Source organism: Nansenia antarctica (assembly GCF_963989245.1).
Source record: "Nansenia antarctica genome assembly, chromosome: 11".
Taxonomy (NCBI): Eukaryota; Metazoa; Chordata; class Actinopteri; order Argentiniformes; family Microstomatidae; genus Nansenia; species Nansenia antarctica.
The window spans coordinates 27,836,033-27,851,032 of record NC_137681.1 but is presented as its reverse complement, the minus strand read 5'-3'; the positions used below and the strand labels follow the sequence as shown (position 1 = coordinate 27,851,032).

Genomic DNA, 15,000 nt, shown 5'->3' with positions numbered 1-15,000 from the left:
AGGATGATAAATGTCTCCTGAATCTGCGTTGGGTATGTTTCCAACAGTTTTCAATCTCAAATATCACTAGCGACCTCACATTAAGCACAATGATCTCCAGGTTTCAAAGGATAGACGTCTCAGACGTCTGTGGTGGTTTTCGTAGAATAAAGATTTATTTCAGAATAAAGTAGGCCTAATATCCACGTGACGTATCTCAGACCATACACCTCTCCTGTGTTTCTCAACCCTCTCCTCGGGGCGCCCCAGCCGCACCACATATTTGATCTGTTCCACCACCAGCTCACCTGATTCAACTAATCAAGTACAAAGCAGTTATGGTTAATTATTATCACAGTTGTTGTTGCCATTCAGGCCACCCTGCAGAGGCATTGATAACCCGTCTCCTGAGCAGACTGGTAAACAGAACTGGGTGTGTGAGATGCTGCATGTTCACCTCTGACCTCATCTAACACAGTGGATATACAATATTGTGGTATAAAACATTGTTCAAATGCTTTACACAAGCCAAGGTTTTATTGTGGTCTCCTGTAAATAGTAGGCATAATCTGGTATTTTTTATAATTATAGTTTCCCCTGAGATCCTCTCAATCCATCAGAATATCGATGCTAGTCCTAATTATGTGGCAGGTTGACAGTTCAGTGATCTATGTGCTTCTGGACTCATTAATTAATATCGGCCTTGTCCCAAACTGCAGACTACACCATTTTTCTCCTCCCAATCTCCTCCGCAATCAATACCAGAGGTACAGAGGAGAGGTGGTCTAGGTCTTTATACACCTACCAGAGGGACAGAGGAGAGGGTCTTTATACACCTACCAGAGGGACAGAGGAGAGGGTCTTTATACACCTACCAGAGGGACAGAGGAGAGGTAGCCTAGGCCTTTATACACCTACCAGAGGTACAGAGGAGAGGTAGCCTAGGCCTTTATACACCTACCAGAGGGACAGAGGAGAGGTAGCCTAGGCCTTTATACACCTACCAGAGGTACAGAGGAGAGGTAGCCTAGGCCTTTATACACCTACCAGAGGGACAGAGGAGAGGTAGCCTAGGTCTTTACACACCTACCAGAGGGACAGAGGAGAGGTGGCCTAGGTCTTTATACACCTACCAGAGGGACAGAGGAGAGGTAGCCTAGGCCTTTATACACCTACCAGAGGTACAGAGGAGAGGTAGCCTAGGCCTTTATACACCTACCAGAGGGACAGAGGAGAGGTAGCCTAGGCCTTTATACACCTACCAGAGGGACAGACTGGAGAGGGTCTTTATACACCTACCAGAGGGACAGAGGAGAGGTAGCCTAGGCCTTTATACACCTACCAGAGGTACAGAGGAGAGGTAGCCTAGGCCTTTATACACCTACCAGAGGGACAGAGGAGAGGTAGCCTAGGCCTTTATACACCTACCAGAGGGACAGAGGAGAGGTAGCCTAGGTCTTTATACACCTACCAGAGGGACAGAGGAGAGGGTCTTTATACACCTACCAGAGGTACAGAGGAGAGGTAGCCTAGGTCTTTATACACCTACCAGAGGTACAGAGGAGAGGTAGCCCAGGTCTTTATACACCTACCAGAGGGACAGAGGAGAGGTGGCCTAGGTCTTTATACACCTACCAGAGGGACAGAGGAGAGGTAGCCTAGGTCTTTATACACCTACCAGAGGGACAGAGGAGAGGTAGCCCAGGTCTTTATACACCTACCAGAGGGACAGAGGAGAGGTGGCCTAGGTCTTTATACACCTACCAGAGGTACAGAGGAGAGGTAGCCCAGGTCTTTATACACCTACCAGAGGGACAGAGGAGAGGTGGTCTAGGTCTTTATACACCTACCCTGCTTGATGCAGATGTTATGTTGTTATTGTTGTTTCAGCATAGAGGTTCCAGTGGAGGTAAAGTAGACACACACACACACACACACACACACACACACACACACACACACACAAACACACACACACACACACACACACACACACACACACACACACACACACACACACACACTTGACTGTCCCTCCTAAAGACAGACATTCATCCCCACTACCCCCCTGTACAAAGGTAATTCTCCCTTCTTCTAGCATTATGACTGCCATGCCTGATGGATAGACGATTCACTTACTTAGACAAAATGTATTTGTCATAAGTGGCTTAGTTTGGATAAAGGCGTCTGCTGAACGTCAGAAATGGAAATGGTAAATAACATGATAGGTCCACCAGCCTCACAAGGCTAATCGCTAACGCATAGCGTTGGTGTTAGTGTAAGTTTGAGTAGCCTGCCACTACGATTCAGTTGCTATGTGACAAAGCTTTGACAACCGACTAGAGATAATTCCACCCATCCCTCAGCGCACCCTGTTGCACTTCTGTTATCCAAAGAAGGACGTTCCCCCGACATCCAAGGAGATCAGATTAGAGAACTTTCCTTCCACTGATGCAGCAAACCTGCAGGACCGGTTGAATTAGGTGAGAGGGAGAGGAGGAGGCAGCGGACCAGAACCATGCAGTAGCCTACCTGTCTCTAGGTACTGGTGGAGGATGGGGACTCACAGAAGGCTATCCCTTAGGTACTGGTGGAGGATGGGGACTCACAGAAGGCTATCCCTTAGGTACTGGTGGAGGATGGGGACTCACAGAAGGCTATCCCTTAGGTAGTGGAGGATGGGGACTCACAGAAGACTATCCCTTAGGTACTGGTGGAGGATGGGGACTCACAGAAGGCTATCCCTTAGGTACTAGTGACTCCACAGACCTATAATTGTCAGTCAGTAAGGGGGTCATTAATTGAGCAACCTTTAGAAACGCAGTAGGACTGAATGTCTCTGGATCAGACTGTCTCTAGTCCAGACTGTCCCTGGTCCAGACTGTCTCTCTGTAGACCCCCTGTCTCTGCTCCAGACTGTCTCTAGTCCAGACTGTCTCTAGTCCAGACTGTCTCTAGTCCAGACTGTCTCTGGTCCAGACTGTCTCTAGTCCAGACTGTCTCTAGTCCAGACTGTCTCTAGTCCAGACTGTCTCTGGTCCAGACTGTCTCTGGTCCAGACTGTCTCTAGTCCAGACTGTCTCTAGTCCAGACTGTCTCTAGTCCAGACTGTCTCTAGTCCAGACTGACTGTCTCTAGTCCAGACTGTCTCTGGTCCAGACTGTCTCTGGTCCAGACTGTCTCTGGTCCAGACTGTCTCTAGTCCAGACTGTCTCTAGTCCAGACTGTCTCTAGTCCAGACTGTCTCTGGTCCAGACTGTCTCTAGTCCAGACTGTCTCTAGTCCAGACTGTCTCTAGTCCAGACTGTCTCTAGTCCAGACTGTCTCTAGTCTAGTCCAGACTGTCTCTAGTCCAGACTGTCTCTAGTCCAGACTGTCTCTAGTCCAGACTGTCTCTAGTCCAGACTGTCTCTAGTCCAGACTGTCTCTGGTCCAGACTGTCTCTAGTCCAGACTGTCTCTAGTCCAGACTGTCTCTAGTCCAGACTGTCTCTGGTCCAGACTGTCTCTAGTCCAGACTGTCTCTAGTCCAGAAGTCTAGTCTACTCCAGCAGTGTCTGGCTAGATCACCACCATTTTCCTCTCAGTTTTCGGAAGACGGAATGACTGTTATCCATCAGGATCATAACAGGATAACAAGCAGCCTCCATAAGTCTGTGCGTCTGCGGGTCCGTAAGTGTTTGTGTGTCATTGTTATGACTTCTAGACCCCCAGAGGCCGTCCCCTGTCTGAGTGGCCTAGTTGGGACTCTGAGCACCACATCACTCTCAGACGTTGGTGGTAGCATGGCCTACATCCACTCTGGGAGAGGGGTTATTTGGTGGGAGGGGAGCCTCGTCTTGTGGCCTTTTGGGATCCCTCAGACCTCAATTTAGACCAGCTCTGAGCTCCAGAGAGCAGCTGGGCGATAGATCATTTATTTAACCCTTTATCGGGTTCTCTAAGAGATAGAAAAGTAATTTTCAGGGAAGCCTTGGTTTGCCAAGAGGCATATTATGCATTAGCGTAGCCACAAGCCTATATATAATTTTTTTCGCCGATGTTCACCATGTGACTCAAGTGAAGATGTGTGGTTGACATTCCAACAGGTCTACTCAACCATATCCAGGCTTCAGCTCTGTGGGAACCCCCCCCCCCCAAACAAAAAAAACATCTCCATGGCAACTTGAATGTTATGGTTGATTTGTGGTAACGGTTGCTGTGTTGGTGGAGAGGCTATTTGAAGTAATAATAAAAACATCTCTTTCAATATAACAATTATGGCAGCTTGAAATATGAGTCCCTTGTGTTGACACTGTCCTCATGGCACACGTTAAAGCGGTGATATTGCATCCTGAAGAAATTGGCAGAAATCTATAATAGGCTATAAGTTGTCTGAGTATTAAAGCACTTTGAGCTGCAACATTTGCAGGAAAAGTGCTATACAAATAAAAGTTATTATTATTATTATTATTATTATTATTATTATTATTATTGGCTTCTGTTTCAATTTGACTTCACCATAACTACCTCAGGAAGCAATATTGTAAGCTACATCAAGGGAGAACTTTACACTTACTGTAATGTTGTTATGGTTGATGTGAGGAGATTTTATGATTGTCATAGTAGGCTGTGTTCGTAAATTCGCCGGAGCGCACACTGATTACACACTCACTAATCGATCCAAGTAATTTTCAATTTTTTATTTTATTTGTTTTTTCAGATTTTATCCCTTTTTCACCCAATTTGGTATCCAATTGAATTATTATTACCGGTAGGCTATGTTTGTAGCCCCTTTATTTACATCGGCTGCAGTAAAGCACGTTAAAAAACACTTTTTGTAGTTGCAAAATGTTGGTCAATGATGTTCATATGTTCCAATAAAATGTGTTCCAATAAAAAGTACATTCATGTAACTGCTTTGGAGTCAATTCATTGATATGTTTAACAATGCTACATGTTATAGGGTTCCTTGAACCATTTATAGCATTAATTCTGAGAATCTCTTTCATATTCAAGCAAAAAATGTATATTTTAACTAGATCGAATCGGAATCGAATCGAATCGAATCGTGAATCGAATCGAATCGTGAGCTCACTGAGCTGGTGAATCGGAATCGAATCGTTTTGGGAAATCAGTGGCGATACCCAGCCCTAAGTCCTATACCGCCCTCTGGAGCGGCCGCTCAATATGCCGCTCCCTGTGTGCCTCGGCCATATCCGGGTCTGCGATCCAAGTAATTTGATTGGACAAGAAGCAGTCACGTGGACGCTCCAGCGCTCTCAGAGCTCATTTACGAACACGGCCCATAGTGTTTTAACCACTGTGCAGGTTAAAGCTTAACAAACTGTCAGTCAGCTGTTTCCCTTACCTGAGTTTACTGGGGAGGCTGTGGCGCAGGAGGTAGAGGCTGGTGGAGGTAGAGGCTGGTGGAGGTAGAGGCTGGTGGAGGTAGAGGCTGGTGGAGGTTGAGCCTGGTGGAGGTAGAGGCTGTGGCTCAGGAGGTAGAGGCTGGTGGAGGTAGAGGCTGGTGGAGGTAGAGGCTGTGGCTCAGGAGGTAGAGGCTGGTGGAGGTAGAGGCTGTGGCTCAGGAGGTAGAGGCTGGTGGAGGTAGAGGCTGTGGTTCAGGAGGTAGAGGCTGTGGCTCAGGGGGTAGAGCCTGGTGGAGGTAGAGGCTGGTGGAGGTAGAGCTATGTAAGTCAGTCCGTTTAGTTTACCAAGGGTGTGGGTAGCCGCCTAGCCTAGGAAACCTCCATGACCGCAGTAAGACTAGGATAAGGGATTGTTTACTTTTTGTGTGTTTAACCTGTTAGTCCCCCTGTCCTACGCTTAGACTACTAGCATTGTCCTCCTCCACCGCTGAACATAGCCTAGCCACACGTAGCATTGTGCTTGACTTTGTTCTCTCCTTACAAAAGGCTTTCATTCAGTTCCCAGCGGCGGGGTACCTTCAGGAGCAGACTGTCATTCAGTGTTGTCTGACTCTCCTGATCCAGCAGTGCCGTGGTGGGAAACGCCTCTGTGGCTCTGTCACTCTCCTTGGGGTCCGTCCCTCTCTCTTCTGGGGTTTGGACCGGTACACCAGCCCTGGAAATGCTTTTATGTCCCGTCACATTAGGCCAGATTGACAAGATAACTCACCAGGGCTAGATAGATAGATAGATAGATAGATAGATAGATAGATAGATAGATAGATCGATAAATAGAGGATAGATAGATAGATAATAGATAGATAGATAGATAGCTAATAGATATATATATATATATATATATATATAGATAGATAGCTAATAGATAGATAGATAGATAGCTGATAGATAGATATATAGATAGGTAGATGGATAGATAGATAGTTAGGTAGATAGATAGGTAGATAGATAGATAGATAGATAGACAGAGGTAGATAGATAGGTAGATAGATAGATAGATAGATAGATAGATAGATAGATAGATAGGTAGATGGATAGATAGATAGTTAGGTAGATAGATAGGTAGATAGATAGATAGACAGGTAGATAGATAGGTAGATAGATAGATAGATAGATAGACAGGTAGATAGATAGGTAGATAGATAGATAGATAGGTAGATAGACAGATAGATAGATAGATAGATAGGTAGATAGATAGATAGATAGATAGATAGATAGATAGATAGATAGATAGACAGGTAGATAGATAGATAGATAGATATAGGTATAGGCTAGATGCGACACACAGGCCAAATGAAGCTGATGTTCCCTGGAAAATCAGATGTCTGGTGAGGAGGGTGCTCTAAGGGGTGAAATCTTAATATCTGTCAACATGTTTTGTTCACAGCCAATATGAATATGAATGAGGAAGAGGAAGTCTCTAATTTGCCCTTTGAATTGCCCCTGTTGTATGAAATGTGCTGGACAAATAAACCTGGCTTGCCTAATTCTACTGCATCCGCATTGTTTTGGTACTAGATAGTTGGTCAGAAAGGTTAATGATGATCTTCCTCCTGTGTGGTCTCTTCTCCTCAGACGATGCAAGCAGCTCGCTGCCCCACAGATGAGCTGTCTCTGACCAACTGTGCTGTCGTCAGTGATAAAGACCAGAAGTTTGACTCGTGAGTAAATTACTTTTCTGTGTGTGTGTGTGTACCAGAGGCAGGTGTGTGTGTGTGTGTGTGTGTGTGTGTACCAGAGGCAGGTGTGTGTGTGTGTGTACCAGAGGCAGGTGTGTGTGTGTGTGTGTGTGTGTGAGAACCTGAGGCAGGTGTGTGTGTGTGTGTGTGTGACTGTGGCTGTGTGTGTGTGTGTGTGTGTGTGTGTGTGTGGCTGTGTGGCGGCAGATGTTGTTTGTTGTTGTTGATGTGTGTGTTTATTTATGCGATGCCAAGTTGTGTATCAGTATCCATCCTCTCTGGTCTCTTCCTGGTTCAGTCACGTGACCGTCAGGACCACGCCCACCCACAGGTTCGTGTTCACGGTGAAGACCCACGCCACCGTGTCACCTGGGACCATCGCCTTCAGCCTGCCTCAGGTACACACACACACACACACACACACACACACACACCTGCCTCAGATACACACACACACACACACACACACACACACACACACACCTGCCTCAGATACACACACACACACACACACACACACACACACATCTGCCTCAGGTACACACACACACACACACACCTGCCTCAGGTACACACACACACACACACACACATAAACTCCTCCGATTTACCTCCCCCAGCCTCCCCTAGTTTACCATATGAAATTGTGCCTTTTTCAGTTGGCACTAGCTGATGTGTGGAGCGTGTATAATATGACTTCTGTTAAGCTCTCTGCTGCTGTTCCCATGGAAACCATTAAGTTAAGACCAGAGCCTCTCTTCTCTAAGCTGAGCTGAACTTCTGACTGTCTGGTTACTGTTGCCCCTGCATGCACCCCTCTCTTTCCTTCTCTCTCTCTCTCTTTCCTTCTCTCTCTCTCTCTCCTTCTCTCTCTCTCTCCTTCCTTCTCTCTCTCTTTCCTTCTCTCTCTCTCTCTCTTTCCTTCTCTCTCTCTCTTTCCTTCTCTCTCTCTCTCTCCTTCTCTCTCTCTCTCCTTCCTTCTCTCTCTCTTTCCTTCTCTCTCTCTCTCTTTCCTTCTCTCTCTCTCTCTCTCTCCTTCTCTCTCTCTCCTTCTCTCTCTCTCTCTCTCCTTCTCTCTCTCTCTCTTTCCTTCTCTCTCTCTCTCTCCTTCTCTCTCTCTCTCTTTCCTTCTCTCTCTGTCTTTCCTTCTCTCTCTCTTTCCTTCTCTCTCTCTCTCCTCTCTCTCTCTCCTTCCCTCTCTCTCCTTCTCTCCCTCTCTCTCTCTCCTTCTCTCTCTCTCCTTCTCTCTCTCTCCTTCCCTCTCTCTCTCTCTCCTTCTCTCTCCTTCTCTGACTCTCTCTCTCTCTTTCCTTCTCTCTCTCTCCTTCTTTGACTCTCTCTCTCCTCTCTCTCTCTCTCTTCCTCTCTCCCATTCTCTCTCTCTCTCTCCTTCTCTCCTTCTCTCCTCTCTCCTTCTCTCTCCTTCTCTGACTCTCTCTCTCCTCTCTCTCTCCCTCTCTCCCCATCTCTCTCTCTCCCCTTCTCTCTCTCTCTCTCTCTCCTTCTCTGACTCTCTCTCTGACTCTCTCTCTCCTCTCTCTCTCTCCCTCTCCCCTTCTCTCTCTCTCTCTCTCTCTCTCTCCCCTTCTCTCTCTCTCTCTCTCTCTCTCTCTCTCTCTCTCTCTCTCTCTCTCTCCTTCTCTCTCTGTGGTCTCTAAATGTCTGTCACTGCTTTGACCTTTGACCCTGCCTGTCTCTGCCTGTCTCTGCCTGTCTCTGCCTCCCGCCTATAAACAAACATGGCCGCCACAGCCGCCCGCAGGTACTACTGTAACTTCCTTGTTGCGGTCTTATTTCACAACCGCACTACACTACACACTACACAACACACAACACACTGTACCACACACTACACTACACTACACACTACACACTACACAACACACAACACACTGTACCACACACTACACTACACTACACACTACACTACACACTACACTACACACTATACCACACAGTTTTCTTTTGTCGTGTATTCTTATTGGTTATGAATCAAACAACAGCTAGTGAGTTTAAGATGATTTAATCCGAGTTACAAACAGATTCATACATACACGTGTTTAAGCTGGGGCCTGGTGACAAAAAGAGGCCGCTTCCTCCCTTCCTCGCTGGTTTTCCCTAGTTTCCTAGATCCCTCCCTCTTATGCAAATACAGTCACAGGTCATAGCCTATCACCTTATCCAGATGGCCATGAGGGCCGTCCCCTGTGATGTCACCACAGCCCCAAGTCCGAGGGGCTGGTCAGATTACAAGAACCATTGCACAACACTAGAAAATAGGATATATATAGTAGAAAATATACGACACATCCCCCCTCGGACCACCCAGAGGGTGTTCCGAAACTAAACGACCACAAAACAAAAACAAAAACACAAAACCCCACATAAAAAAAATAAAAAAATAAAAAATATATTTTTTTTTTTTTTTTTTTTTTTTAAAGAAACAACAACAAACAGAAAAACTACACCAACACACAACACAAGAAGCACAATAACACAGACCAACCCAGGACCAGTATTAGGAACCAAAGATATCATAAACAAAAAATAGAAAACAACCAATAATAAAAAGAATTTTGAAAATAACAACCACAATTAAACTAAACACAGTCCATCATGCACAAATTAATATAGAAACTTCCAACGACCGATGTTTTCTTTGTCCTTGAAGCGCCAGGGACAGAGGTTACTAGCACATGAACCCAGTTGGAGAACAGCCTTTACCGCTTTCTCAGATTGATATCCTTTCCCAGTCAAGAGTGTTTTCTTCGTTGTGCTAGGAACAGAACCGCTTTCCTTTCTTTGCATAACCACCACACCACTACTCAACTGACATCAATCACGTGATATAGAAAGAAACAAACAATACACAAATAATGACATTCAGTTATCATAACACATAAGTCTCCAACAGTAAGCATAGGACAAAGGGAATGCATTAATGCATAGATCTTCACCTCAGGTGAGGACTAGTCTTCTGAAAAGTTCATTAACGTGGACTGAGTGACTGATTTTCCAAAAACAGTCAATGAGGCCCTGCCTCCTAAGAAAGTCAAAAATCATGTCTGCTATAATAGGTGCTCCTATCCTAGCAAAGTAAGTTTCCCATGCCCCTAAGACCGTTTCCAGCCATGCTATCATCTGCTGTCCATTCCCGTCGTTCCCTTTGATCTGCTGCTTCACTACCCTATTCATAGTCTTTAATCTTTTCCTAACTGGTCGTCGTCCGTCAGTGTCATTGAGGTTAAGGCAGCCGCCTGGTCCCCTCCCACGCTGATCAAGGTCTGGGGAGTCGCCCTCAGCATCATCTGAAGCATGGTGCAGGCACTCGCCAGCATCCCCAGTAGCACAGGTGTCCAGGCTTTGGACACCCCCAGGCTGGACCTCCAGACTGTCAACACTCTCTGCTTCGTTGGTTTCTGGTTCATTGGCATCTGGACAGCTTTCCGCTGTCCCCTCGGTTTCAGGCACTGCCGGTAATGTCACTGGCTGTAACACTGGCATTGCCACTGGCTCTGGCAACACCACAGCATCTCCTCGTAGCTCCTCCTTCTCAGGTTCTCTGGGGACCTCGGCACCTGTTGGCACAACATCCTGCCTACTCTGTACATCCACCCCCCTGTCCACCACCCGTGGCCCTATTGGGGTAGGGATATGCCCAGACACCACTGGTGTACCCACTCTGATGTTGTTTCTCCAACAGACCCCACATTGACCTAAAGCATGGTCAATCTGTTCCATCAAATATGGACTCCAAAACCCATATTTCTTGGTGATCTTGCGTCTCACCTCCCCCCTAGCCACATGTGCTAATCCATGAGCTTCCTGTATTAACATGCCTAATAAATCTGAGGGTGCTACAACCAACCCCTCATGATTCCTCCATAGACCTGTGTCATCCTGACTTGCCCCCCTTGCTAGCCAAACGCTCTTGTCTAACGTAGTTACTCTACTCTGTAACATCAATAAATCCTCAAGTGTGACCATGCCCTGTAATTGCTTTTCATGTGTGACCAGAAGACCTTTACCTGCCTTGTCTGCTCCTGTAATGGCTTTGGCTGCATCCTCTGCAGCCCTGTTACCTTGTGTGACATGTGATGAGTCAGACCTGTGTGTGGCACACTTCACTATAGCTAATTCCTTTGGCTTCATCATGGCTTGTAACAGCTTCATGATCTGTGCGTGATGCTGTATAGGCGTACCATCAGTCCTCTTAAAACCCCGCCCCCTCCATACAGCTCCATTAAAATGACAAACATTATGTGCATAGGCAGAGTCGGTGTACACTGTCACTCTCCGTCCGGTTCCCAAGTTGCATGCTTCTGTGAGGGCAATCAATTCAGCCAACTGAGCCGAGCAAGGCTGAGGAACTGCCTCAGCCTGTTCTACAATAAACTTTGAATTCTGTGCTTTAACTAAGGAATACCCAGCGCACAACGTTTCTCCTACCCCGTAACAAGACCCATCAACCCAATATTCTATATCAGCTCCCTTTAAAGGCAAAGCTTGTAGGTCTGTTCTATGCTTAATCACTCTGGCTGTCGATGGAATCTGAACACCGGATGGCACCGTCACCTGACAGTCGTCAGGTGTGCATTTTACTGTACAGTTCAATTGGCATAGAGCATCTCTCCCTAGCAGCCCTGTTGGCGTGTGTTCTGACACAAGCGTTGACAGAGTTGCTCTCTGTCCCTTGTACTCTAAGTCTACAAGCTCAGTTGTAGGAATCAGCTGTTTAATTCCCTCAAATCCGATTGTCTTCACATATTCTCTAGACATAGGGAGGTGCGTGGCGCCTTCAGGCTTCTGTGTCACCACCAGCTGGCACCTCCCACTCGGATCTTCCGGGCACCCCTATAGGCCAGCTGCTGGGCCTCCGTAAGGGTTCATCACTCCTGGAGCAGGTGTAGTAGGGGGCCAATATCCTCCTCCTTGGCTCCCCCCTGCGCCCCCCTGGGGCCTGTTGCAGCAGGCACAGGCTAGATGTCCATTCTGGTCGCATTGGCATGGCTCTAGCATCTCCTTCCCTGCTGCTGTCCATCCCCCTGGTGGTGGTCCTTGGCCAGGCTGTGTGTACATCTGGCATGGAACCGCTTGCACCCCTGGTGGCCCTTGTGGGTATGGATACCCCCCTTGTGGCCCCTGTGGGTAGAACTGGTAAGTAGCAGGATACCCCCCTTGTGGCCCCTGTGAGTAGGACTGGTAAGTAGCAGTCTGCACTCCAGGTGGCTGTTGCTGTGGGGCTAAAGCCTGCACTCCCTCTATGTTCCTCTCGCTTTCAGTCAATTGCAAATGAGTCAATATTCTGAGGGATTCTTCGTCTCGTGCCTTCTGTATCTGAATGTTCTTTCGATATAACTCAACTTGATGAGCTACGTGGTCTATATAAACAGCTTTGTTCATGTGTCGTAGCCCCACCACTTCTGCTAGCTTATCCTTAACTGGGGTAGGAAGCCCTTCTTGTATTTTTTCCCTGATTATGGATTTTTCTAAGGGGTTATCTTCAGCGTCTTTCCCTGTCACACTTCTCCATTGAGCGTGCATACGGGCAACATAACCCCTAGGATTCTCATCCCCCCCCAGTGGCTTCACAATGATATTGTCTGGGTGAATGTGAGTAGGGTAGGTCTCTCTGATTGCTTTCCACAGCCTGCCTCTGTTTGCTGCGAAGAGCTCTGGATCATAAACTGATGTATTGATATATCTATGAAGTCCTGCCTTCATCAATATTTCCTGCATTGTATCCAATCCTGCAATAAAAGCTAAGAGTCTTTTCAGGTCTCCCATCGCGACCTGCGTTCCTGTCAGTATCACGTCGACCTCTCGCGTCCACGAATGTCCTCCCTCTTGAAGAACTGGGAGTTTCTCGATCACTTCAGACAAATCTGTATGATGCCACGGATGATATTCCATCTTGTTACCCCGAATCAGCACTGGACAGTTCTTTAATGTATTTGATGACATTCGGTGACAATCTCCCTCTTTCTCCGGGCGTCTTCTCCCACCTTTCCTTTCGGCTGTGGCTATCATCTTCCTGACCTGCGCGTTGTAGCCTCCATCTGCATTGTCGTCATCACTTGAGTCTGCACTGCCATCTTCGCTGTCATCTTCCTCGTCACTCCTGTCGTCCCCTTTTCCCCTTGGCTCCTTCTTCTTCTTCTGGGAATGATCCTCCAGTGCCTTAGCATATGGAGGGGGACTGGAGGCAGGACACTGAGCTATTTTCTGTCCCTCTACCTTAAATAGATCTAAAATAGCTAACTCTAACTTGCGTTTCTCTGATCTAATCTTTCCTCTTTGATGTGCTTTGTGCCCATTGATAAGTATCTCCAATGTTGCAATTAATTGTAAATTAATGCTGCCCTCTTTCGGCCACGGCTGTTCAATGTATGCCCAACGGCTATTCCATTTCGTAGACATTTTGCTAATTTCCCTAACAAGAGGATTCATTTTTTCCACTACAGCCATAGGGGATAACGTAGCCAACATTCCACGATGTTCACTAATATCTTTTAACAGCTTCGTGGAATTCGACCCCATTCTACTTAGCTCAATATGCTGACAATATTCTATATTAGATAAGGTGTACGCTTCTTACAACCTACCTTATTTTGTCTTGTTTGCTAAACAAATGCTAGTCCAATATAACTGTATTAACCATCCCCACAAAAACCCTGCAACTCCAGAATAACAGACTTGCCTCTTGTGTATGTCAGTGCAGTATTAACTTAAATCTAATCTCTGTGTAAGTACTTTATACTTAAATGTGTTTCCTAATTGTTTATGAATGTGTCACTTAATTACTCATTCAATACTAATTACAGTTCTGGTCAACACAATTATTAAATCACAAAAGCTGGTCACACCTAAGCATTCACCGATCCACAAAAACCCTTTTACTGCTCAACTATCAAATATGTACTATTCTGCTATTCCTTAATCAAACACTGTGGAAATGACCTAACTAAAATAAAAGATGTAAATTACAAATATTAATCACAACCTGTAAAGAAATCGACTTGTCATTGGGAAGGAATAAATGATTAGTTAGAATTATTCACTATATCATCATATACATTGATTTAAAACTTATGGAATCAATCAATTGTTTTGGGAAACAGAAAATGAATGATCTGAATAATTAATTCAACTGATAAGTAATTAGTTAAAGTAATTAAATTAATGTAATACATTACAATCATTTATAACCATCTATTTATTAATGTATCGGACTGTTTCATCGACCTCAGCTGTATCTCCCTGAGGATTTAGTGTTTTAAAATGTATTGTCGTATTTCGTCCAGCAGGCGGCGCCAAGTAACCGACTTGCGTATCGATTGCGCATGCACCAGCGCCTCCGTGTAAAAATGGAGGCTATGAATGTTTTAACCGTAACTCTAAACTATTTAAAATACCCCGAGATCAATTCACTATATCTCTATCTTAAATACTATAGTCTATGTAATGCAACAATCACACGCAACCCCCCTACGTGTCCGAAACCTAAAGGCCAGAGGCAGAAAGCAGGCGGCTCAATTTAACAACCCTTTTGTCCTTGAGAAACCACCGCGTGTTTGTAGCCTGCCCTCATAAAGATGGCCTCTGTGTGTGTCCTTTCTTAAGGACAAAGAAAAATGGCGTCTAAGAATAGACTCTCTGACACACTGCAAATGGCGTCTAAATGCAAATGGCGTCTAAACTCCGCTGAAAGTACACTGCAAATGGCCGCCCACACAATGGCGTCCTCTCACACAGACAAAGAGTAATGGCGTACTCTCTGACACACTGCAAATGGCGTCTAAATGCAAATGGCGTCGTTTCAAACAGACAAAGCCTCATATGTTTTTCACTGCTACAATACAAAATAGACTACCCCGTCCATTTACACCTTAACACAATTCTACACACACACTCACGATATTCCGTAATACCGCT

At 45.9% G+C, this 15,000-nt stretch overlaps 1 protein-coding gene across 2 annotated transcripts in view; it reads left to right on the top strand.

The window, feature by feature from the left end:
• Positions 1–15,000, top strand: part of LOC308167683 (vesicle-fusing ATPase-like) — a gene marked incomplete at its 3' end in the record, with an annotated part of 58,899 nt that overhangs the window by 2,161 nt on the left and 41,738 nt on the right. For both annotated transcript variants that reach the window (XM_080542119.1, XM_080542120.1), the window contains exons 2-3: positions 6,962–7,047; positions 7,364–7,463. In XM_080542119.1, the coding sequence (XP_080398245.1) occupies positions 6,962–7,047; positions 7,364–7,463 (186 nt within the window). The remainder of the gene's footprint in view (positions 1–6,961; positions 7,048–7,363; positions 7,464–15,000) is intronic.